At 47.7% G+C, this 23554-nt stretch overlaps 1 protein-coding gene and 1 non-coding gene across 3 annotated transcripts in view; one reads left to right on the top strand and one right to left on the bottom strand.

Moving 5' to 3' along the window:
* Window positions 1–8054: 8054 nt before the first annotated feature.
* On the bottom strand, window positions 8055–8127 carry Trnaa-ggc (transfer RNA alanine (anticodon GGC)). The gene has a single exon. It is a non-coding gene; the product is annotated as a tRNA-Ala (tRNA).
* A 12318-nt stretch (window positions 8128–20445) lies between these two features.
* LOC144159190 (uncharacterized) overlaps window positions 20446–23554 on the top strand; it is a 37823-nt gene continuing 34714 nt past the window's right edge. The window contains exons 1-2 of one of the 2 annotated variants that reach the window (XM_077690521.1): window positions 20446–20557; window positions 22873–22983. In XM_077690521.1, the coding sequence (XP_077546647.1) occupies window positions 22873–22983 (111 nt within the window). In that variant the 5' untranslated portion in view covers window positions 20446–20557. Of the gene's footprint in view, window positions 20558–20634; window positions 20709–22872; window positions 22984–23554 lie in introns of those variants that run through there. The other variant, XM_077690520.1, reaches the window with a different exon arrangement.

Raw genomic sequence — 23554 nt, forward strand, 5'->3', positions numbered from 1 at the left:
AGCCCGGGGGTTGGAATGTGCCCCCGAAAAATCCCCCTTACTTACGCTGTGTAAACGAACACCTAAACAGCGCGCCAACTCTATACCGGATCCTGAACTCAGCATCAATAATCAACCCGTTCTTAACGTCCCCCACCTCCGAATTCTGGGGCTCACTACTCCCAAAGACGGGTCGGGTGCCAAAACAATTTTGACACGCCCACGTACTCTCTCAGAATTAATGCATCTTATCCATCGAGTTTCTCATCGAAGATTTGGCCTCCAAGAATCAGATACTCTGCGCATAATCCAAGCCATCCTGATCAGCCGGATTGCATACAGTGCTTTTTACCTAGCCCTGAAAGACTCCGAACAAAACAAACTGAACACCGCGATACGGCAAGCTTACAAAACCGCACTAGGATTGCCCCCTAAAACGGCAACAAGCAAGTTACTACAACTGGGCGTCCAAAATACGTGGGAAGAAATCCAAGAAGCGCACCGACTTTCTCAATTCACACATCTCCAACTCACCACCACCGGAAGAGCGACCCTCCGCCGGCTAGGGTATTCGACCCCACAACAACAAGACAAGAAGACACGCATCCCCGGACCAATCCGATAACACATCAGAGTGGCTCCAATCCCACGTAACATGCATCCGACCTATAACAAGGCACGACGAGCAGCAAGAGCACGAGCAATCCATGTGCAGTATGACCACCTCCCCTTCAGTCGCTATGCAGACGCCTCTCCATACCCCCACAAATTTGCGCACGCTGCCAGTGTGACGGACGCCAACGGAAAAGAGTTAACCGCAGTCACGACGATTACAAAATCTATAGAAACAGCCGAAGAAGCTGCTATCGCCCTAGCTGCCACCACTTGCGAAAACTACACAGTTATACTGACAGACTCCCAAGCTGCATGCCGCAATTTCTTGATCGGACGAATATCCCTACCAGCATTGGCTATACTAAAACAAATTAAGCGACTTCCTGAACTACAGATTGTCTGGTCACCTGGCCACGAAACCCTCAAAGGAAATGAGTCGGCACACGCCGCCGCCCGCGCGCATACACACCGGGCCGTTTCCCGAAAGGGTGACAAACTTCAAGATGGCGACATCCTCAAGCCCACGCCCCTGAGAAAATACGCCGATATACTGGCCCACTACCGGCGCGGGCGCCAACAATACCCAGCACCCCACCCACACCTATCTAGAACCGAAGGTACAATACTCCGGCGACTACAAACAAACTCTTACCCCCACAATACCCTACTCCATGCAATGTACCCCACCCTCTACCCCGCATCTTGCAAATACTGCCCCCATCCTGGCACCCTATACCATCTGGTATGGGGGTGTCAACAAACCCCGTCCCTTACTCCCAATCCCGAACCTACTTACGAGCAGTGAGTGGCACAACTGACCAGCTCCGACGTCTCCTCCCAGCGTAACCTGGTAGAGAGGGCCCGGGTGGCCTGTGCAGGCCAGGGTATCACGGACTAGAGGAAACCCCCCACCAGGCGGGTGCCCAGACAGCAGCACCTAAGGCTCGCATAAATAAAGTTTATTCCTCCCCCACCTTATTCCTTCCCGTCAAAGTATAAAACATACGCTACCTTGGCAATGCATACCGACAATATTATAGCCAAGATATCCATAGAAATCCAGTACTTTCCTTAACCTCGTGTTCATCAACCTTCCGGTTTCTGAAGAGAAAAGTTTATAGAAACCCTGCACCCTTTTCGGCGGCAAGCGATGGGCATGAATCTGGTTGTGTTTTAGATGCAGAGCATCTCATTCACTCGCTTTGTCCCTCCGGCGTCGTTGTCGTTGTCGTCGTCATCGGCGGCGGCGGCGGCGGCGGCGTTGTCCACCACTCCCCCATTCTCCTCGCCGCGCCAGCTGCGCTCTCCGCCGCTTACCCCCTCTCCTCTCCGATAGCGAACACTCTCTCGCGAGGGGCATTGGATTGGATTCGATTGGCTTGGCTTGGCTTGGCTTGGCTTGGCTTGCTTGGATTGGATTGGATTGGATTTGGATTGCATTGGATTAAAGTGGATTGTGTTGGATTGTGTTGCGTCATAGCCGCGGCAGACGCGCTGCGGCCGGCGCATGTGCAGTACTCCCTCTTCCGCCGTTTCCTCTTCTTCGGGCGCGCTGCGCATATAACCGGTATGCCATTCTCCGGCGAAGCAACATCCGCGCTTGGCTCAAACACCTAGAGTCCACGCCGCTTTACAAGTACACCAACGTCGTCATCAACTGGGACCGGCTTACGCAGTCCCCTCAACGTTATGCGCGCTATAAAACGCGGTCCCTTCGCCGCTCCGCCTATGCGTCGCATCTACACAGGGGTTCCCGCGAGGGGAGGTGGGAGTTTTTTTTTTAGAACAAGCCTTTTGTTAATTACCCACCACTCTCACATTGTAGCTTCCAATTTTATAAATGAGCATCTGCAATGCGTGAGTGATATTCTATGCCGGAGACCGACTTTTGGGCTTTGTAGCGTCGCTAGAAAGGAAACGGCACCTTTGTAATTACGAGCATCTAACCTTTTTGCAGCCAAAGAAGTCCGAGAACACCAAACAGTTCTGATGGCTTCTTTACGCGAAATCCTGACAGTGCAGTTAAGCACTTGGGACGTCTTGCATTCTGCCCTGCCTTGTCGAAGGATATTGTAAGCTTGCCGCTTGGGGTACCTTTTGCTTTGCGATCCACCCTAAAATTTTTTAATGGCTTCGATCTATCTCCTACGCGTTGCGCCGCTGCTCGTATCTACTATCGTGCAGTGTGAGACTTGACTGCAATCATCACTTTATTTGCTTGATTTTTTATAGTTCGGCTATGGTGTTCTGCTCTCTCCATCTGCGGTGTGCTAGCGTGTACGTCAGCCTCTCGCTACTGCCGAGTTTAGGCTCGCCGTGCGGAACGCCTCGTGCTGGGGAACACTTCCGCAGGACATGTTTCCGTTAGGGACGCCGGATGCCTTATTTTTTCCCCAAATGGTCACTTACGGTTATCACCTTAACAGAGCCCGAGGACAACTTAGCAGTTCTTTTAAGTTCTTATAAGCAATATAATACAATATGGCTAAACTAGTGTTTATAACCGGCGACACCCGGGTGGGCGATTACACCCCGTCACGACACGCACGGGTATATTGAACTGTTCGCAACTTGTCATAAATTGGCCACTGTGGGTTCTGCAGAATAAGGAATTCCTATCTGCTGCCCTTACGTGGGCCCCTACCGGATGTGTGTGATTATGGAAATGGACTTTACCTTGTGTTTGTTGGGACTATATCGAATCAAACTGCAAGACGTTGTGAGCCCAAACGAATACACACTCATGGGAGGTATTATCTCTTGTATCTTCTTGCTCAGGCCGTAGCATGCGGTTATGATAACAAACAAAGCCCATCTTGCAACATGTTTAGAACGTTTTGTGCTGCGCACTGTCCTCCCCGAGATTCCACAATACCAGTCCAGCCTATCCTTTAAAAAATTACAGCAGTTTCATTCAACGTAAAAGCTGCCAAGTCCGCAGCAGTGATCCGCTAAAGGGTCTGTGGCGGGATTGTTGACTAGTTTCAGTATCAGCCTGGCGTTGATACCGAGAGTAGTGAAGAGAGAGCACCGCAGCCTCTGAAAAGATCTATTAAGAGAAGGAGCAGCAGTCATCGCCGCCGCGTTGGCCGCGGCAACCGACCACCCCCGCAGCCTCCAAGGCATGCGGCGCTGTGTCTCCTCGGGCAACGTGGCTTGTCTCGCGCCCAGCGAAAAGGAACGGTGCATTCGCCGTGAATGAATGGCCCGGTCGCCGCGTTCGCCCTGGCGAATGCCGTGTTCTCCCGGCCTTCTTCTGTGAGCGTTGCACGCAACCGAAGGGCTTCATAAGCAATACATCTGCGATAGGCAATACATCTAAATGAAAGTTTAACCAGACGAACCCAAGAGTCAACCAGAACCAGACTAAACCAATCTTTTGCTTTGCATATTCACGCTTAGCTAAGCGAAGCGGCAGCCATTTTTTTCTTTCACGTAACCCACGACCATTCTTCATCATCTGCAGAGAGAGTTGGCTTTCCTGCAGTGCGTATTGGCGTACAAGAGCATAGGTGAGGACCCTAAAGCTTCGCTTAAATAAACTATGTGCATGGTAATGTGGTGTGATGTGGGTCGGTTCGCTTTTGGGTTCCTCCGTTTGGTGTTAGACTTGAGTTCAGATAACGTCATGTTCCCCAATCTCTGTCGTTACGACAGACTGCTGTAAGTTCATTTTTGAAACACGGAGAGCTCTCGTTGGAGGCCCCAAACGCGCTCCTGCCAAGAGGAAATATTTGCCTTACATTTTCGCTGTTCTTTCCGAAATAAAATACAAAACTGTGTGCAAAGAAACTAAAATTTCAAAGGCGGCAGGACAAATGGGGTCGCGAACAGAGAATATTTATAACGCGCGGCGCATAAAAGAGAAAAAAAAACGTGGGAAGGACAAAAAAATTTGGCCGCCTTCGCAGTTCAGATGGCAAGACTCAGGAAACAGTGGAGCTGGTGGTCTTCAAGATCTTCATGGGGTTTTGAATGGCATTTTCAGCGCACCAAATGAACAAGCGCAGTCAGTAGCTTGGATGGTAAACTTCATCGTGGCCATGTCTAGCTTTCTACTTCGTGAGCTTTTCTGGGCGTACATTTCAACGGTAATTCTATAATCGACTGAAGATAGCTACGTAGAAGGTTCACACGCACCCTATCATTGCCCATTTGAGGAGTCTTAGGGGCTGTTTTTCATGTACAAGTATTTTGTGCCTCTTTTCCTGATAAAGGTTCATGTTTTACTTTTCTGAGACACCTAGTGAAGTACAACCCAGATCCCATGACACTTTCTTTCTGAGGCAACACAAACCTCACCCCGGCAACTACCACTATGGTCATGTCGCAGGTGACAGACAGCAAGACGGGAAAACCCCTGGGGCCCAGTCAGTGCGGTGAACTTCTCGTCAGAGGCCGGTTTGATCCAACGATACTGGGGCCGTTTAGACGAGCCTGTCACTGACGCCAGTGGCTGGTATAGAGAAGGTAAATCTAAAATAAATTTCGCAGGGCGTGTGTTTAGAGGCGGTATTTATCATCATGATATATTGCCGTCGTCATCATCATCATCATCATATATCGTCATCATCATCATCATCATCATAGCCAGCCCGTTTTCACCCTCTGCAGTTTCAAGGCTCCTCCAAGTGATATCCGATCTCTCCTGTCGCGGGCTCTTGTACTCCAAACTCAGGCAGGAAATTGGCGTATGTTGTCCGGGCATCGTGTCCTTTCACTTTCCCTATTGTCTTGCCGTCTCTTAGTGGCCACTTCCTTTAGAAATGTGGTTCCCCGGTTGTCCGCCTTTAGCGACTACGTGACGTGTCTGATTCCCAATGTTACGCTTATTGTTGACTAAGATGGCCGGCATTTGAATTTGTTTCGTAACAAATAAGCAATTTTTTTACGCGGAAGTTTTATCCTTAGAATTGTTTTTCCATGACTTTTTAGGCCTACCTAAGCTTTCTTTCAAAGTACCTAGTACAAACCCAAATCCCTAGACCGTATGTCATTACGGTATACCAGAAACAGACCTATTGGATACCATTCTTTTTACTGACAGAAGTAGCTTACTGCTCACTAATTACGAATGCAATGGACTCCGATTATAGTAAAAGCTCATTAATTCGAACTCGGCGGGGACCATAAAATTGTACGAATTAAGCGGAATCGGAATCAGCGGGCGGGCACTAGAATGAATGGACATCGCGCCACACTGCGGGGGCAGAACACACAGAAGCAACCTCTGGACTCGTTATCGCGAATTAGGTTCTACTACACGTTTGTTGCGCACGCCACGTTATCGCAGGCCCAGACCAGCGACGGCGGCAGAAATGAAACCTGCAACGGCATGCGCCCGAGCACTGGCGCCGGCAGCGCGACGCCCGCTGCGGGAGTAAAACCAGCTGTCGCACAAGCACAGCGCGCGCTGCTGTGTTGTTTTTCCGTTCCGTTCTTTTGAATCTCTAGCAAATGTTTTTTGCTTTGGATTTGACACACCGCTTAATTGGTGTGGGTCGACATACAGCGAGCTGCTGGGCTGACCTTAACAGGCGACGCTAGCGCCGCACTCGCCATGACTGGTGTTAAGCACGGGGCGGTTTCGGCTTCCGCCACAGGCTGCCATGGTGCTCAGCGGCGTGCGCCTTAAAAAAATTTTGAATTTCCGGGAAAAAACCTGCCCCTCACTGAGATGTACCAGCTGCGATCGGGACCTCAAGGTGTGGGACGAATCGCCATGCGAGTCTCCCTGGTCGCAACTTCACAAAGACTGTCGGTGTGTGCGGCGTTCCGCAACGCACCGCTTTCTGCACAGTGAGCGCGACACGGAGACTAGGCTGCGCTGGATTGCCATTTTTTCACGAAAGAATTTTGTTCCAAGAAAATCGGCTAGGGTGACTTGTTTAGACCGTACGAAAGGCTGCAGGCAAGCATAATGTAGTCCCCACCATTCTCCATAGGCACGCTTGCTCTAAAGCTTGCCTCGTGTAGTGTTTACGCGTTGCGTGCGTGTACTAGCGGTGAACCGAGGCAGCCTGGTTATTGATGATCGGACCCACCGCTGTGGCTCAGTGGCTATGGGGTTGCACTGCGGAGCCCAAGGACGAAGGTTTGAATCCCGACCTCAGCAGCCGTTTTCTGATGGAGGCGAAATGCAAAAACGCCAATTTCGGTGCCCGCACAAAATCCTCAGGCGGTCGAAATTATTCCGAAGGCCTTCACTACGGCGTGTCTCATCGCCTGTGCAGCGTCGGCGCGTTAAACCTCATAATCAATCAAAAGTTCATGTTATGCCGTAGGGCCATCTCTCGCAATTTTTTTGAAAAACTTAATCAATTATTTAGGATCGGAGCGGTAACTCCAAGTTTCTTTTCTACTTTTTCATAACGCATACCAGCCTTGCCATGGAGCGGAACAACTGATCTCGCTTTATTTAAAGTGCAACAAACGCTTTTCATCCCCCCGCCGGAGTCCCCAGAGCCCCGCGGTTCGGTGCTGGCGCTAACCCATCCTTCCTACTCCTGACGAGCGCAGAAACCTGTCTTCATTAAGCGTTGCATGTGTTTCGTCGCCCCGTTGGCACAACTAGAGCTAAGGCGTAGCGGAAGTTACCTTGTGCCGGCTGTTGCAGCTTCGACGTTATTTCCAACTCTGTTAATAAACCGTGTTCGAACGGATTGTTACAGCTTGATGAGATGAAAGTATGGCAACCAGGGGCTCAAAGCCGTTTCATTTATATCAGGTCTACGTAACCTTCTGAGGTGGAGGGCCGACTAGCTGAAGCAGGCACGAAAAGGGTCGGGCGGCTAATAGGGGCGCGTAAGAAAGGAAGCGGGGCTTTTTTTTACCTGTGCAAAGAAAATAAATGAAGTTATTTGTTTAAATCTGAATATTTTTATTTATTCACTTATACTGTTGGCCGGTGCGGCCAATAGAGGGTGGGGTTACAAAATTTTAGTAATAACATACAAGCGAGGCACGCACAAAAGCACACACATAATGGTGCGTACCTAAATTATTGCATGAACGATGCTAGCAAATACTGCCAAACAACACAATAAAATATAGACAATCAACCCAGTACAATAAAGAGCTCTACACACACACGCACGCAAGCACACACACACACACACACACACATATATATATATATATATGGGCGTGTGTGTGTGTGTGTGTCTGTGTACAGTTCTTCGTTGTACTGGTTTGATTGTGTGTATTCTATTGCGTTGTTTCGCGATATTTTCTAGCATTGGTCATGCAATAATTTAGGTTCGCACGATTATGTGTGTACCTATATATATATATATATATATATATATATATATATATATATATATATATATATATATATATATATATATATATATATATAGAAATAAGAATTGGCAGTCAAGAACACCTCGGAAAGCAAAGGGGAGGATGTAGTAGCGCAAGATACAGAATTTGGAAAATAAGAAAGTGGAGAAAAGATGCCCGCCAGGTGGGATCCGAACCCACGACCTCCAGAATGCCGGTCTGGTGCGATAACCACTACGCTACCGGCGGGGCTACTTTAGCCTCCACTTTCTGGGGTATTTATGTTCAGGTGTTTTTGTTTCCTGCGCTAGGCGTTAGGAACTACCTGTGTATTACAATTTCACTCAAAACTCAAACACCTCAAAATCGAAACCGCCAACTGGAAAACAAAACAAATGGGCTGAAGGAATGATGGAGGATTCGTTTACACGAACATTAATCCTCTAGGCGGAAACGCAAAGAATTACACCGCGTCCCGTACGAAAAGTATCCTGGAGTCGTGTGTTCGTGATTGGAGTAAACAAAGGCACCACATTTTTAAGTGCAAAGCTTCAAGAAAAGGCTTCATCTGCCCACAGCTTTTGCTGGTTTATGTTGAAATAGAGCTTTTGGGTAATACTGAGGCCTCTCGCAGCAGCGCACGGCAGCCCGGAGCAACTTTTATATCCGTGGTCGCCACAAAAGACAGGTATTTTAGTTATGAATGTCAAGCTCGTTTATTTTCGCGAATTAGATTTCTACATGGCGCGAAGGATGAAAAGTGCAACGCTAGTATATTAGTCCTAAACAGTTGTAAAGCACATATATGAAACTACACCCATAAACTTGGAAGTCCCGTTCAGGTTCAGAAAGTGAACTGCACCTCGCAGCAACCTCTACCTCCAAGGGCGCCACAAAAGAGGGGTATTTCAGTTATGAATCTTAAAGCTTGTTTCTTTTCCTGAATGAGACGTGTACACTGGTTGCATGATGAAAAGTACGACACCCGCGGATTAGTTCTTAACAGTTTGAACCAACACATACATCTCTACACACTTAAACATTCTGATCCGGCTCCCTGAGCACAACTCAAGAAAGCATCGAATGTTGCCTTCTCAGTAAGTAACGAACAGCCCGGATGCCTAAGAGGCTAAGCCAGGTAGGTGCCACCACACTGCGAAGGCTCTTGGGGAGACAAACATCACTTCGTCACCAGAGAGGGATCCCGGCAGCTTGGTGAAGTAGTTGTTGCAGCAATTGTGTATACAATTACAACTACGTGTTTCTATCAAGAAAGAGCCGCCGAACACTGGCACAGGTTCTGCCACGTAGCTGCTCGCACGGAGCAGCGTCGGCCATCCCAAGATCTCCTATCTGCAGTGGCGCCACCTCGGGGTTATAGAGTTTCATAATAATATATACTAGAGGGAAATCTTGCGCCACTGTCTGGGCCACCCGCGCTTCATTGAGCGTTCCGTCATTTACCGGGCAGGCACGTTCCACTTGTCCTTCGCGCATGGTTCATGGAGGCTGGAAAGTTGGCTCTGGATGAAAAAACGAAACAATATTAGTGTAGAAGATTAACCAAATTAGTTTTATATTACAAAATTAAAGCTAAAAGGATATTTGTTAGGGAGTATGTATACGCGTCATGCAAGTTGAACAGGAAGGAAGATGTTACCAGTTTTTGATGATTTTGGCTTCGAGACAAAAACGAAGCCATGTGGCTAGCCAAACCAACTAGGCACGGAACGCCGGTTGCTGCATTGGCGGCGCCCACGACACGCTGCGATTGCAGCCTCAGATGTCCCTCTGGTGTATATTAGTATGGAACTGTATGCTCGCGGTAGCCATTGTCCTCACAAAAAAATTGGGCGGGAGTTTTATGACCAGAAAAGCATTCAAAGACTCTGGTAAGGAGCAGGACCGGTTGGTAACTCAGGCATTTTTGTTCAAGTAAACTTTGTTTTCCTAAAGGAAATTCTTTTGTTTGACAGCGCCTGTGCTGTCTCCTGTCTTTTTCTCCGCATTCTTCGGTCGCGGTGGCCAACCTAGTGGTATCTCTTGCAGCTACAACAAATCACACAGAACATCTCATTGCATAGTATGCTGAGTGTTCCCCGCTTCTAAAGAAATCGGTTACCCGCCGCGGTGGCTCAGTGGCTAAGGCGTTACGCTGCTGAGCACGAGGTCGCGGGTTCGATTCCCGGCCGCGGCGGTCGCTTTTCTGATGGATGCGAAAAGCAAAAACGCCCGTGTGTACGAGATTTCGGCGCACGATAAAGATCCCCAGGTGGTCAAAATTAATCCGCAGCCCTTCACTACGGCGCGCCTCATCGTCTGCGTTGCGTCGGCGCGTTAAATCCTACAATCAATCAATCAATCAATCAATCAATCAATCAATCAATCAATCAAAGAAATCGGTTATCGTGGTCCCATTCGTGTGGGAGCCTGCAACAAGCGAAGTTCACTGTACTGTTTACTGCGGCAACTTAGCCCGTCCACTTCTATAATGAACATCCCCAGCTGTTTTCCCTAGGCACAGTGCTTTATGTGGTCGAGCGCTTTCTCGTTAGTAGGGAGCGGTAAACGTTGGTCCCAGACACATGTGCTACATTACCAGCTGTGTTCACTACATCAGTGAAACCGGGTCCAGCAGGTTTTCGCAGACATTCTACTTTGACTCTTAGATTGACGCCATTAGAGTGTATTTTGTAATGCTTCTACGGCAAAAGAGAAACCAATCGAATTTAAATTGAGAGCGCTCTGCGTACATAGGCGAGCGACAGTGCCAGTGGAGAAGACAAGCCATATGTTTAAGCGCCTATTTGCAACTTTTTGCAGGTGCGAATTTACATTATTTGTATTTTTCACTCTCCCTGACCATCGTCTAAGTACTTCGAGCACGCGAATTTGGAATTTGAAGCTTTAACAACCAGCCCTTAAACAAGCTTTTGTTCGAATTATTGAAAGTATCCGTACATACTGTGAAGAAAATCAGCAAATAAACGGATTTGTTTCATGATATCTGTCGGTATTTGTCCTTTGTCGGGAGTTCCGTTTGTTTATAAACCGTGCCTGTGTTCCTGTCAGGTTATAACGAAGGCGCCTTCGCCAACGGAGTGAGGAAAAAAATGCGGAAGTGTTTTTATTTCGGAATTAAAACACGATCTTTTTTGTTTAAAGAAAACTACCTGTGGTGGCTCAGTGGCTAAGGCGTCGTGCTGATCTGCCTAACGACGTGGGTTCCACCCCGTCCGTGGTGACTACTTCTCACAAAAGGTGTAAAGTGCGCCAAGGAAGACGCCACACAGGGAGAGGAGCCCAAGGACAGGCGCAGGTATACAAGGACAGACACAGACTGCGCCTATCCTTTTGTACTCCTCTCTGTGTGGCGTCTTCTTAGTGCACTTTGAACCTTTTGATAATATGCACCAGCTCACCCAACAGCAAATCCTTCTAGACTGCTTTTCAGATGGAGGGGAAAAGAGGAAGCCTTCGTGTGCCAAGATTCAAGCGCACGTTAAAGATCCTGAGGCGGTCAAAAATTATCCGGAGGTTGATTAAGTGCACCTCTTAGCTTAGGTGTAGCTTCGGCGCGTTAATTCTCCAAATGTTTTTTTTTATATTTTTCGTTTAGATGGTTCAAATTTCGGGGATTTATCGCGCCGAAGCAACACGTGGGGTATACCACACCAACCGTTGTTGAGGGGTGCGAATTAATTTTAACCACCTCGAATCTTTAATGTGCTGCGAAATCACGACACGCAGATGTTTTCGGTTTGCCCCTGTATGTGGAATACGGTCGTAGTGGCAGATACGGAATGTACGTCGCTTGGATTTGCAGCACAGCACTTCAGCAACTGAGCCACACCGGCAGGTAACGTTTCCTTTGTTGCTGGAAGCTGTGGCTTAGACTGCGTGAACTTTGTATTAAGTACATGCGGACAGAGGTAAGGAAGTTTAGGGCCCAGAAAATCATACAATAAATGATCAAACAACTTGCACTTTCTCGTGAAAATCAGGCCAAGTATACACAGTGACCTTCAAATGCTTGATTAAGTTAGGTGTACAAGAGAGAAGGCTGCACTGTTGTGAAATGTAAAAATTAACAGGGATAAGTGCGAATGTTTTTGGAACTTTAAATCGCGCCCCATAGCTGGTTTATTTCTGCTTCGTTCTCAAGAGGTCCCCTTACAGTCTCTGACTATGGGACTTCTTTCTGTATATTTTGCATTTGCTATGTGTATTTCGTGCAAATAATTTTTTTCTGATTCTGATTCTGAACGAGCTCGCATTATATATCATTTCGAAAGCAATCGGGATAAACTGAGGGGTTTGAATCCACGCCAGCATGGTCAAATCTCAATTATACTCGGCGTTAATCCTTAAGCTAGAAGCTTCTGACAATCTGACAAGACGAATACATCGCCGGTACTAAATTTATAGGAACGCACCACAGATTGTAAGGGGGCCAGTTGTCACATAACTGAGTTACAATCAGCGCAGGAACAGGGCCATAGGAGGATCACAAAAACACGGCGCTAACTAACAACTCATCTTTATTATCACGAACAGGCAATACAGGCAAGCTGACAGGTGTTTGTATGATCCTCCTATCATCCCGTTCCTGCGGTGCTTGTAACTCAATCATAAAAGTGGTTGTAACTATCCTGAATGCCACTTTCGCAACCGTGTATTGCAAGTATAACTACATCACCCAATCATGGGGAAGTCGATCTTAGCGGCGGAGGTTCAGGAGAAGGCTATGATAGGTATTATCACATTTGACGTATCAAAAAACACCTACTCAGTAAAGTACATGACAAGGCATCCATTTCAACGGTTCTGGCATGAACTATGGGGTTAAGTTCGTGTTCAGAAAATAAAAAAAGCAAGCATAACTGACCTTTTCAGAACATGGAGAATATATACGTCAGTGAACAATACTAGCTTATGGTGCACATTAGGGCTTCCGAAAATGCATGGTTAGGGTTAAAGAAATTACTTTTGCGATGCTTAGGACCTACTAATAATGTGACGACAAACGCCTAGGCAGAACTTCCTCTGATCTGTCTGTCGGGCTTCCATGCTGCACTCGTCGGGCAACTGCTTCCGCTTTATTCATAGCCCCTTCCTCCTCATTGTGATTGCGACAAGCAACATTTTGAGCTGCTCTAGCCTGTTCAGCGGAGGCGTACTTTTGTGTTACGCAGTGCCGCCAGCACGCTTCTCCTCATTCTGGTCAGCACAGGACTGACTCAAGGCGAAGTACTTTGACCAGTAACTTTCTATCCGGCCTTTTCCCGGCGAAAGATTGATGCCCGTGTTGAAAATGTTGGCCTTTTGGCCGTTTACAGCCGTACTCTCACGGCTATCCAACATCCGGTCTCTGTTGGTCACTCTACCGGCTTATGTTCATACGGCCAGACTTCAGCCGTACGGCTCCGGCCATTAGACAGCCACCAGTGTGTGGCCGGACAAGTGCCAGAGGAGGTCAGCCGAGATACCGTGGTCGGACCTCAGCCGTACTACAGCTACAAAAAGCCGGCTGACAAGAGCCTTCGGAGCTCGGCCAGTCTACGGACGTTAGACCTCCGTCACACTGCGGTAACTGTAGTGAGGCATGGTGGACGGCACCTCCAGTGCAACCAGATGACTCGGCTTTACTGCGCATCCGCACGAAGCCCTTTGTGTTCAGTGAACCAACATCAATGTGAGCCCACAAGACACCGCCAGCCGTCCAGTATTCGCCGAGCCCTACGTATTGATAAACCTCAGTACACATTAAAATTCATTCAATAAACACTGCTTACAATCTGTCATCCCTATATCAGCTGTGGTGCTTTTTTCTTGGTTCAAAACATATTCGTTTCTTTGCTATAGCTGGAATAGGTCTAGTGTCCAGGTCCAGATGTCCTGTGCGCGGTACAGCTGTAAAAACCGGGGGGGGGGGGGGGGGGGCGGAGGCATAGAAATAATGTGTTGAATTTCGCACAGATACAAGAGCAGCTTTAAACAACTTTTTTAAAACAATCTTCCTCAACACTTACATGTTCTGCCGAAACCAGCTATTTTTGCTACAGGTGCCTTACCAGTTTCATTGTATATTAAAACCTGCACGCAAGTACTCATGTAAGCGTTTTTGCACCCCAAACAACACCCAGGAACGTTCTATATAATTTTCTACACACAAAAATTGCGTCCAGTATTTTAGCATGTTACTCAGGGGACAATTTTATACTCGATCAACGTTTCTGATGGGCTTTGACAGGGATGATTGTAGGAGAGATCGAAAACGCGCGTTCATGTTCAATTTAACTATGGTGTTCTTTTCATGAGTTGTGGGCACACCGGTTAATAGTCCAAAATAACTTCAATTCCCCCTAATGTCGTACTTCGCTGAATTTTTTTTAGACGTGTAGCGAATAACGCCCTGCTTCTGGTAGCTGCAGTTCTATCCAACCTTGTGTTCACGAGAAGAAAGGCGAAAGAAAAGTGTTGAATAAATTGTTTCAAACCAAAAACTTGGCAACGGTACAACAAATCTTGCATTCTTGAACGAATAAAAAATAAGAAATATGTCTCTCGCCGTGTTTCAATGGGTAAGCCTCTCAACCCCGCTCGGGCTAACTTGTGGCTCGGCCCTATGTATACACACGGTCGTTCAGCTTTAGAATATAGCATTCGCACGTTCATCGAAAACAGCGCCAGCCGTTATTTGCGCTCTAACCATCGTAGTGGCCACGTTTTCAAACTTTCAGCAGCGGTAAAGTCTGCATGTGCTCCTTATTTGTGTCGGCAAAAGACGCGCAAAAAAACTAATTCTTTTATCCTGCTATTCTCATTTGCTAAAATTATGCCCAAAAAGGGGCACCTTTTGGTTCTTGGTCACAAGTATAGGTCAGTTCACCTTAATAAAATCATGGCGTTGTGATTAAAAGGTCTCTGCTCCTATTGCTTATAAACAGGGAGTTATAACAGCAGATGAAGAAACATAGTGCAGGGTACGAAGTTGCATCTGCAAATGCACGAGCTTAGCCTCTTCTAAGTTTAGTATACTCAAAATAATGCAACACTGATTCTCGCAGTATTATCGTAAGACGAAGTGCCGGAAATTGGCGCTTTTGCGCCCTTGCCTTTGTTTGGTTGGGAGTCTTTGACGTTGCGCCGGTCCTGCATGCTGCTACCTTGGTGCTACTGGCTCCCTTGTAGGCCAGTTGTTTTCGGCGAACCACAGGCTATCTCGGGTCAGACATCTTTGGCGGGCCGATGTCCTCTTTTACAATGCTCTCAATTCCTCAAACGGGGCGGGGGGCGAATGGCCTCAAGCTGGCGCGTCGAGGAGACCGACGGGCGAGGCGTGGTAGCGGTATGCCTGGCGAAGCTTAGCTCACCCGTTGGCGTGGCACAGTCTTCATGTGGCGATAAAGAGTCTTCCGGTAGCCTAGAGGATCGACCGGTGACGTGCCGTGAGTGCTTGCACCTTGCCGGTTGAATTTGCACTATTCATTACTGCTCGAGAAACAAAGTTCATTCATTAAAAGCGTAGAAACACCCAGCCCATCTAAGACGTGTCTGCAGCGGTCGGCCCCCTAGCGGCCTTTTTCTTACCGAAGGAAAAACCGGACGTACATAGGCCGGTATCCATTCAAACACCAGTTGCCTGTAGTGCATGGGTTCTCGGCGCCCGAACGCTTGCCGTTCTTCTGGAGAACACTGCACACCGAAAAAAAGACGGATAACCTGGGGCTTTACGTCAGCTGACTTTCAGAACACCGGCTGCCAAAACAAAACAAATACTCTGCGGCTGGTCGCTTGCCGTGATTCAGCTAAAGACCGCTCACGGAATGAAAATGTACGCTCGGGGGCCGTACCCCGGCCGGTCACCGTTGCAGGACGGCTTACCCAAAGAGCACGAATATTCTGCGAACGGACGCTTGCCGTTCTCTCGCCGAACCTCGCTAACTGTGTGAAAAACGAATACACCAGGGCCGCTGTTCATGTGTCTCTTTCCGGACACCAACTGCCAAAAGAAAACAAATACTCTGTGGCCGGTCGCTTGCCAAGCTCACCGCTTCCCGATGGAAAAACGGATGCCTTGGGGCCGTACGTTGGCCTTTATTTTTCTGAACATCGTTTGCCGAAAGTAAACTAAATATCTCGCAGCCGGGTACCTGCCGCTGTGTGCCTGAACCCGGACGGCCGGAAAATACCGAAGTGCTGGTGGCCTAATTTTGCCTGCTCAACGTATGATGAGTGGCTGCCAGAAGCTCGACGCTTTCCGGACATGCCAGAGAGTGGTCATAACGGGCCGCTGCTCGGACACACTTTCTGTGCTGCCTTGGAACGTCCAACGGCACTGCTCCTATGTTCCTGTGCCTCCCCAGCGCAGCTGTTGTGTCCGTCTTCAACGCCATCTGGCACTGGCTCTAACATTTCCCTCCCCGGTACCCTCAACGCTCTAGCTGCTCTGTCATTGCCTTTCCTTGAAATCTCGGAATTCGCTGCGTCGCCCTTTCTTAGAACCCTCCTCCGGCGTTGCTGTTTTACTTTCCCGCCAGGCCCTGCGATTTTTTGGGCCACACATCACGACCTCAAAGCGAGAGATCAAAAGCGTCCGCTTTCAAATCGTTCATTACTTCCATCATCATCATCAGTCTTGTATTCACTGCAGGATGATGGTCTCTCCCAAAGATCTCCAGTGACATCTATCGGGTGCTAGCTCAGTCCACTCCTTCCCCAAAATTTTGCTAGCTGACCCCTCCATAGAAACCTTAGCTGACACCTACTGGGTTTGCGGTTTCTTGGCAGCCACTTCCTTAGACGGATGGCCCACAGATGGATTACGGAAAGGGATGGTTTCAAATCATTAGTAGTATTTTATTGTAAGTTAAAGACAAAGCTGCCCCTCATCATCAGGCTTACGTGTCCAATCTCGCACTGATTTGTGGCGTGAAGTGTGCGTAATAGAAAAAAGTGCGGAAGAGAACGAAAAGAAAAAAGAACAACTACAAAAACAGGAATGAGGTGCTGAACACAAGCAGAAAGAAGAGAAGAGTAAGAGGGAGCGGGCTAATGACCGTGTAGGATTCAGATGGCTACAGCATGCGCACTGTGTCCATTTCCGTGGGGACATTTAGTGAGGCCACCTGGCCATCACCACTGTGGAACATTGAAGAGATTCTGAAGGGGGCCATGCAGGCAAAACAAAAGTCTGTTTCATTCTAAAACTTCTGTGTTTTCTAGTGCCCCCAGCGTTTCTCCGGATGCAAACATTTTTTATTCACTGAGAAAGTATTGAGTTTAAGGTAAAATTTTGAATTTCCCGGTAAGTAGTGTGTTTTCGCGGACTACAATGACATCACAGGAACCGACCACTCTGCACCCGATTGCGAAGCCTTGTTTACCGTTAGTGAGCCTAGATGGCACCACCATACCACGGCAAGCAATTTTCGGCCTGTGGTTTGTTTTTGGCCGTATTTAAACGTGACTTGTTTTTGTTCAATGAGAAAGTAATTGTTTCGTTAAACATAGTGCTCGCACGACAAAAAAGGTCACATAAGACACAGTTTGTTGTTGTCAATCCGCCAGTGTCATCTGAGACAACTCCAAAGCCCCGCAGTCCTGCGCAACGAACCAAGCCTAGTGCTTGCAGTACCAGCAGCAGTACGCATCGGTACTTCTGTGTTTACGTGTGCTTTCGTAACGTACGGTTTGTCTCACCATTCTTACTGCTTTAAAAAGAACATTCCCTATATTTAGGCACAGATCGCTCGTTCGGCAAGCTTATAAGCTCTGCGGAATCTGCGTTTGCTTCTGCCGGCCTCCACGAATCGCAGAGCTGGCATCACAGGTTCTGTTGCGGCAAATGAGCTAGTGGGTTGTATGGCCATTCCTTTTTTCGTAATTCTATACCTTATTTGAGTGAATATTACGTTAAAATGGTGTACGTCTTATTCTAACGAGGCAATATTTTGAATGAACCAAACTTGTGTTTTGTCTTCATGGTCCCATTAAAAAACTGTATCCCTCCATTCAGGTAAAGAGGGACTGATGGCGCTTCGTGCAGTGGTTGGTGTGTGGCACACCTCCTAGCGGCTGGTTACCAGGGCCAGCAAGACGGCATAAGGCGCAGATGGTGACAGTCGGAACTCTCAACATAAAAGCCTGGGAACTGTGAGGATCCGAATGGCAGGAGGGTGGCAGTCTTGACTTGCTTGTAAGATTTTGCTGTATTTTTCGCCATGCTGCCAAGGTAGGCTGTTTAAAACGCACAACGTCGATGGAAGGGCAGCAGAGCGAGGCAACCAGTAATCAAAGCAGCATTCCACAACAAGCAGTACATGGTCACGAAGCAGCTGCCGTAAAACCGTTCACCGTGGGACAAAACAAACCATGCAGCGCGTTGTGGCGTCGGTGTGGTTAAGCTTGGCAGTACAGGCAATGAGTTAGAGGTCGGCACGACTACGTGTTATCGATGTCACACGCCTTCGTAGCACGCACTCCTCAGGAAGATGACGAAGTTTAGTGAATGTCGCAGTGCGACATTTAAAGGGGCACTGACACAAAAATTTTGCATCTTGTTTTTTTTGTTGCTATAAGTAGCTAGTGACCTACTTATAACCTGTAGAAACCTCATTTGCTTCAGCATGCGACGGTTGTTTAATTAGAGGCATTTTCAATGCGGCCAGGCGCAGTTTCGGTTTCAGCGAGTGCCGCGAAACGATGGATTTTGTGGATTTTGTGTGAACAAAGCTGACCACGTGACCGTCGGAGGGATATCACAGAGCAGAGCCCCCGTTGCACTGTCGAATCCGCATCGACGGCAGTTTCTGCGAATGCCCCCACGTACTGATCTCGTGAGGCGCTTAATTAAAAAGCGACCGTGGATGTGACGCAGGCGCTGCGAGTGCAAATGCTACCGCGGCTAAAGAACGACGCGCGACGCTCGAGACGGTGGGTGGCAAGACGCGCGCTGGGAGCAGCCGGCCGGTCTGCCTACAGGTCCGCCTACAGATGTGTTCGGCTTAGCAGTGCGGCGGATATTCGAGTGCCGCTCTCGTAAGCGGTGCCGGTGACAATTTTTAATGCAACGCGCCATCGCATCATTAACTCCTTTCTCATGTAAGCCACAATGGTCAGGACTTGGGGACAATTTCGTGCAGCGGTGACAAGCTATCTCTCGAGCTACCTGCGCCGGCCTGGGCCACTTCGCGGCCGTGGCCGCCGCCTGCACAGCGACCGTGCGGTTCGCTCAGTGGGCTTTTCGTGTCTCCGGCGCGTTTTCGCGTCCAATGAAAATAAAAAGTAATAGAAACAGAGTGCCTGGAATCACTGCAGAACTTTGGTCGCGGCCAGCTGCCCGATGAGCTGACGAAATCACGGCGCCTCCGCCGCCAACGATCGGGTCGTTCGTTCTCGAGAGCAGAAGCTCCGCCCTCCGGCCCTCCGATTGGAGCGGCGAGCCGGGCGAGCCGGCTTAAAACGCCGGCAGTGCGGAAGCGGCAAACACAAACTCGTGACGTGTTTGGACGTTGTTTATTTACACAATATCTTCGGGATGTCGATTGCGCGTGGTCCTCTGCTGGCTGCTCGGTTGCGTTTCGCACACTTTAAAATTGATTTTAAATATGTTCTAGGCTGTATTCGCCGCTGATATTTTGCAGATGATGTATATGTGTTCCCACCAATCTATCTCCGAAGTTATCTCGCCTTCAAAATTTTGTGTCAGTGCCCCTTTAAGAGTGTTCACAGGAAGTGTGTTGTACAGTTGAGCGGAAACGCGTGACAAGCTATGAAGTATTGCTTGGGATTGGGCGAGTTGGTTAATAATCACTGGGAAACGTTCAGCTGAAACATAAGGAAACGAAGGACGGTCGAGAGAAACACAGACACAATGCTGCGGAATGCTGTGCTGCGGTCAGCATTGTGTCCGTGTTTCTTACTTTCCAGATGAAAGTCACCCAGAAAGCATGAAGGGAGGTTCCGCCGTCGGAACAGCGGATGGCCTCAAGGAGAGTAAGGTCATTAGCATAAATAAACTTCACACAGTTGTGCAATCCCTTTTTCTTGCAGGAAAACATTACACCAACATAAACATTACGGCGGCTATCTCATGATTGATCTAAGTCGGTCATCCAGCCAGACATAATAACAGCATTTCCATTTTTTAAGAAGCAACTAAGCACGACAACAGACCGGCCACCATTCTTGTTCGCATGCTAAGCCAATGGCATTGCACGCCGTACATGCGGCTGCATGAAAACAACATTCACATGGTCTCTCTAATTCTAAAACAGCCGCTACCTCGGGAATGCGTAGCCAGATTAGTGCATCATGTTCCCCTAACAAACATGGTATCTTTGTTTTATTCCTGTTCAGTGACCATCTTGTCTCTGAAGAGACACGTTTATGCAAAGCTTCCATAAACCAGAGTATTAAGCGTATAACCAAACAAAATAAAGAACACACGCTCAAGCAAAACTAAGACATTGCTTAGATGAAATAGAAACTCCGTTTCCGCAGGATGCGCGCCCCATATATATTAAACCAGCCGGATGTACGCCGTGCCGGATCAGAACTGAACACCTGTTTGCGGACTCCTGTCAAGTGAAAAATGAATCTGCCGCAGTTTTTTAGTAAACACAGACCGAGCTCTGCATTCGTGTTGTGGTCTTCTCCGTAAGCATTTGGCGCGGTAAGCGATTTGCAGTTTTTTATGTTCGGTCAGATACAACTCTCTTGTTATTTAACTTTAAAATGTGCAACTCCAGTGAGAAAGTGGTATTCTATGTCGAAGACCGATGCTTGCGCTTTCGGACGTCTCCGGGATGAAAACAGCACACCCTGTACGCATGGTCGCTCCTTCGTGGAGTTTTTATATAAAGAATCAGTCACAATGAATTGCCAGAGATAAAAAGCAGATTTGCAGCTGACCCTTTGCCTAATTTTCCAAAGGTATTATTATCATGTAATCTCTCTTCTGTGAAAAGAAGTCTGAAGACACCTAGGCAGTGCTTATACTTTCGGGAAGCGAAAGCATGAATGTTTAGCTGAACACCTCTTGGACCACTTTACTTTAAGATCCGCCTGAAAGCTTTGCAATAACTTTGATACGTATCCTACCCGTCACGCATCGCTTGTTCCGACCGCCGACATATGTGAGACTTGAAGATGATTGTCAGTTGGTCTGCTGGTCTTTTCACCCGTTCAGCTGCATTGTGCTGCTCTCACCATCTGCCGAGTTTAAGTCGCCGTATGTTGTACGTCGTGCTACGAAAGCTATGAAACCCTTCAAGAAGAGCCACTCCTCGCTGGACGCCTCATGAAAAGCTTTCCAAAGAGCTTCTTTGGTCTCGCACCTTGGAAGGCGGCTTTTTTATAGACGATAGTGTTTCTTCGGCTACTGAAGCTCAAAATATTGGTCTGTCTGTTCGTCTGCCTACTTGTCTTAGCCTCGATTCAGCCACCCCGCCGAAACATGAAAGAATTTTGGAACGAGAAATATATATAGGCAAAACCTTTCCTAATCACAGAATCTGGAAAAGTGGTTTGTACTTGTCAACATTTTTGATGAAAATAAAACATGAAGCGTATCTGAGTCAAAATATCAATGCCGAACGGTTAGTCGTAATGTTTGTTAGTTTTTCTTTTTTTAATTGCGATATATGTCTTTCGGCATAAAGGCCTAAAGCTACACATTGGCACTCGTTTACCGGAGGAAGTCCAGAAGACTCACAGAATGCAGGCCTGTGCCGCGGAAGTGTCGGGATCTCGCTGAATCGCTGAACGCAGGGACGGGCACGTGAAAATAAATGTGTGCTTGAAATTTGCGATACCAAATACAAAGTGGCAAGAAGGTGATGATCAATTGACTCTTGGTGATTTCCCGCGCATACAGGCAAGAAAGTGTTGATCGGGGAGCAATTTCCGGCATATCCCGCAAGGCTTGATCCATCCGTTAATAAACATCAGGACCACCCCTACCAACATGAGTTGAAGGCAAAATTTTTACCCTAAAATACCAAAAGCGCCCGCGCGAGCTTGCACCTCGTGGCAGTGTTCGAAGTCCAACAGTAACAACATCTTCAAATAAATAGCGCGATCAGCGAAACGCGGGAAAATTAATTTACTACAACAAACCTCCTCCTTTTTTATCGTAAGACGATCGAAACGGAGGGGGACAGTATGAGAGGTGGGCGGAGAGAGAAGAGGGGCATTTACGTGTCACAGGAGGCACGATGCTGTCGTCTGTCGATGACATTTGCAGCGAAGTGAGCAGATACTGGGCGAGTATTTAAAAACAGGCCAATTAGGGATGTCGCCTACAGAGACGCAGGACTAATAAGCATCTTTTACCTGTTCTAAATGGCAAAGCACTTACATCTGAAGTGGTGGTTGCACCTGGGGACACCCGGATGGGCAAATGACGGAATTGTTACCACAAATACTGACCTATTCATCACTTGTCATACGTAGTTCGCCGTGGGTTGTACAGAATCAGGAGTTCCTTTATTCACTCACTGGGCCCCTATCAAAATCTTGTAATTGTAGAAAAAGCGTCTACGGAGTGTTTTTTGGGACTATCTCGAAACAGGTTGTAAGACATTGGTAAGAACACACGAGAACGTACCTATGCGAAGGCTTATTTGTTGTATCTTTTTGTTCAGATGGTAGGAGGCACATATATGTAAAAAATAAGCCTATGCTACGACATTTTTTAGAACATTCTGTGGGGTGCATTGAGCAAAAGTTATTTCATGCTCAACGAATTGTGCTAATGATGCTACCACGAACGGCATTCATTGCTCTAATACACTTTTTTATTAAAATATTTGTCTTTTTACAGACCTTGTATGGACTTTCATGGTTTTGAAGCGCCCATTTACACCATCGCGCTATAACTGCCTCTCACAACAAGTTTTAATATTCTCGTATTAAACGCGTGAAAGAAAAACGTACAGAAAGATACAGGACCGTTTGAGCTTTGAGTATCGGGCTGTGTATTTCCAGATGGCTGTGCTAAAGAGCCCAATGAAGGAGAGCGACTGCACCTTCAGCATTCAACAGAATTTCGGAGGTTTCATCCTGGATCATCTTCATCGGCACCGTAATTCTAAATTGGTGAGCGTTTGGGTAATTGCAAGCAATAAAAAACGCGGAGGCAAATCTTTATCGGTATCGCCGCGGGTATTGACACCCGGCCACCACCAATCATATGTAATTCCACGAACTTCCCACCTACACTTTGTATGTACCTCGGCCCCGTCGTGGGCGGAATCTCTTTTTGGCAGACTATCGATGGCCCCATGCAATCAGCGAAAAAACGAAACGCAGAGTCAGACCCCGATGCCAGCCAATAACAAATTTGAAACGCTGCCACTGCTGCCTTATTCCTTAATTAAAACACTGAGACTCTCGCGTCCTCGCTTAAACGGGCCAACACCTCCATTCCGCAAGCTGTCACACCGACATGTTCAGCAAGACAAACTTGGACAGCCTTTCGCTTCTCAGTTCTTCAGCATTTAAAAACCGTTGCACCTAGCCTCGCCCTTTCAGCTGATCTTCAGTGATAGGAGAGAATAAACGGTGAAAGCAGCAGTGCTGTTCGAAAACGCTCCTTCGACGTTGAAGTAACTCGAGTCATAAATTTTAATACTGTGACGTAGATGTCCTCGCCACCTTGTTTTTCAGG

Source organism: Haemaphysalis longicornis, unplaced genomic scaffold (assembly GCF_048455015.1).
Source record: "Haemaphysalis longicornis isolate Haplotype H1 unplaced genomic scaffold, Haemaphysalis longicornis Haplotype H1 scaffold_10, whole genome shotgun sequence".
NCBI classification, from domain to species: domain Eukaryota; kingdom Metazoa; phylum Arthropoda; class Arachnida; order Ixodida; family Ixodidae; genus Haemaphysalis; species Haemaphysalis longicornis.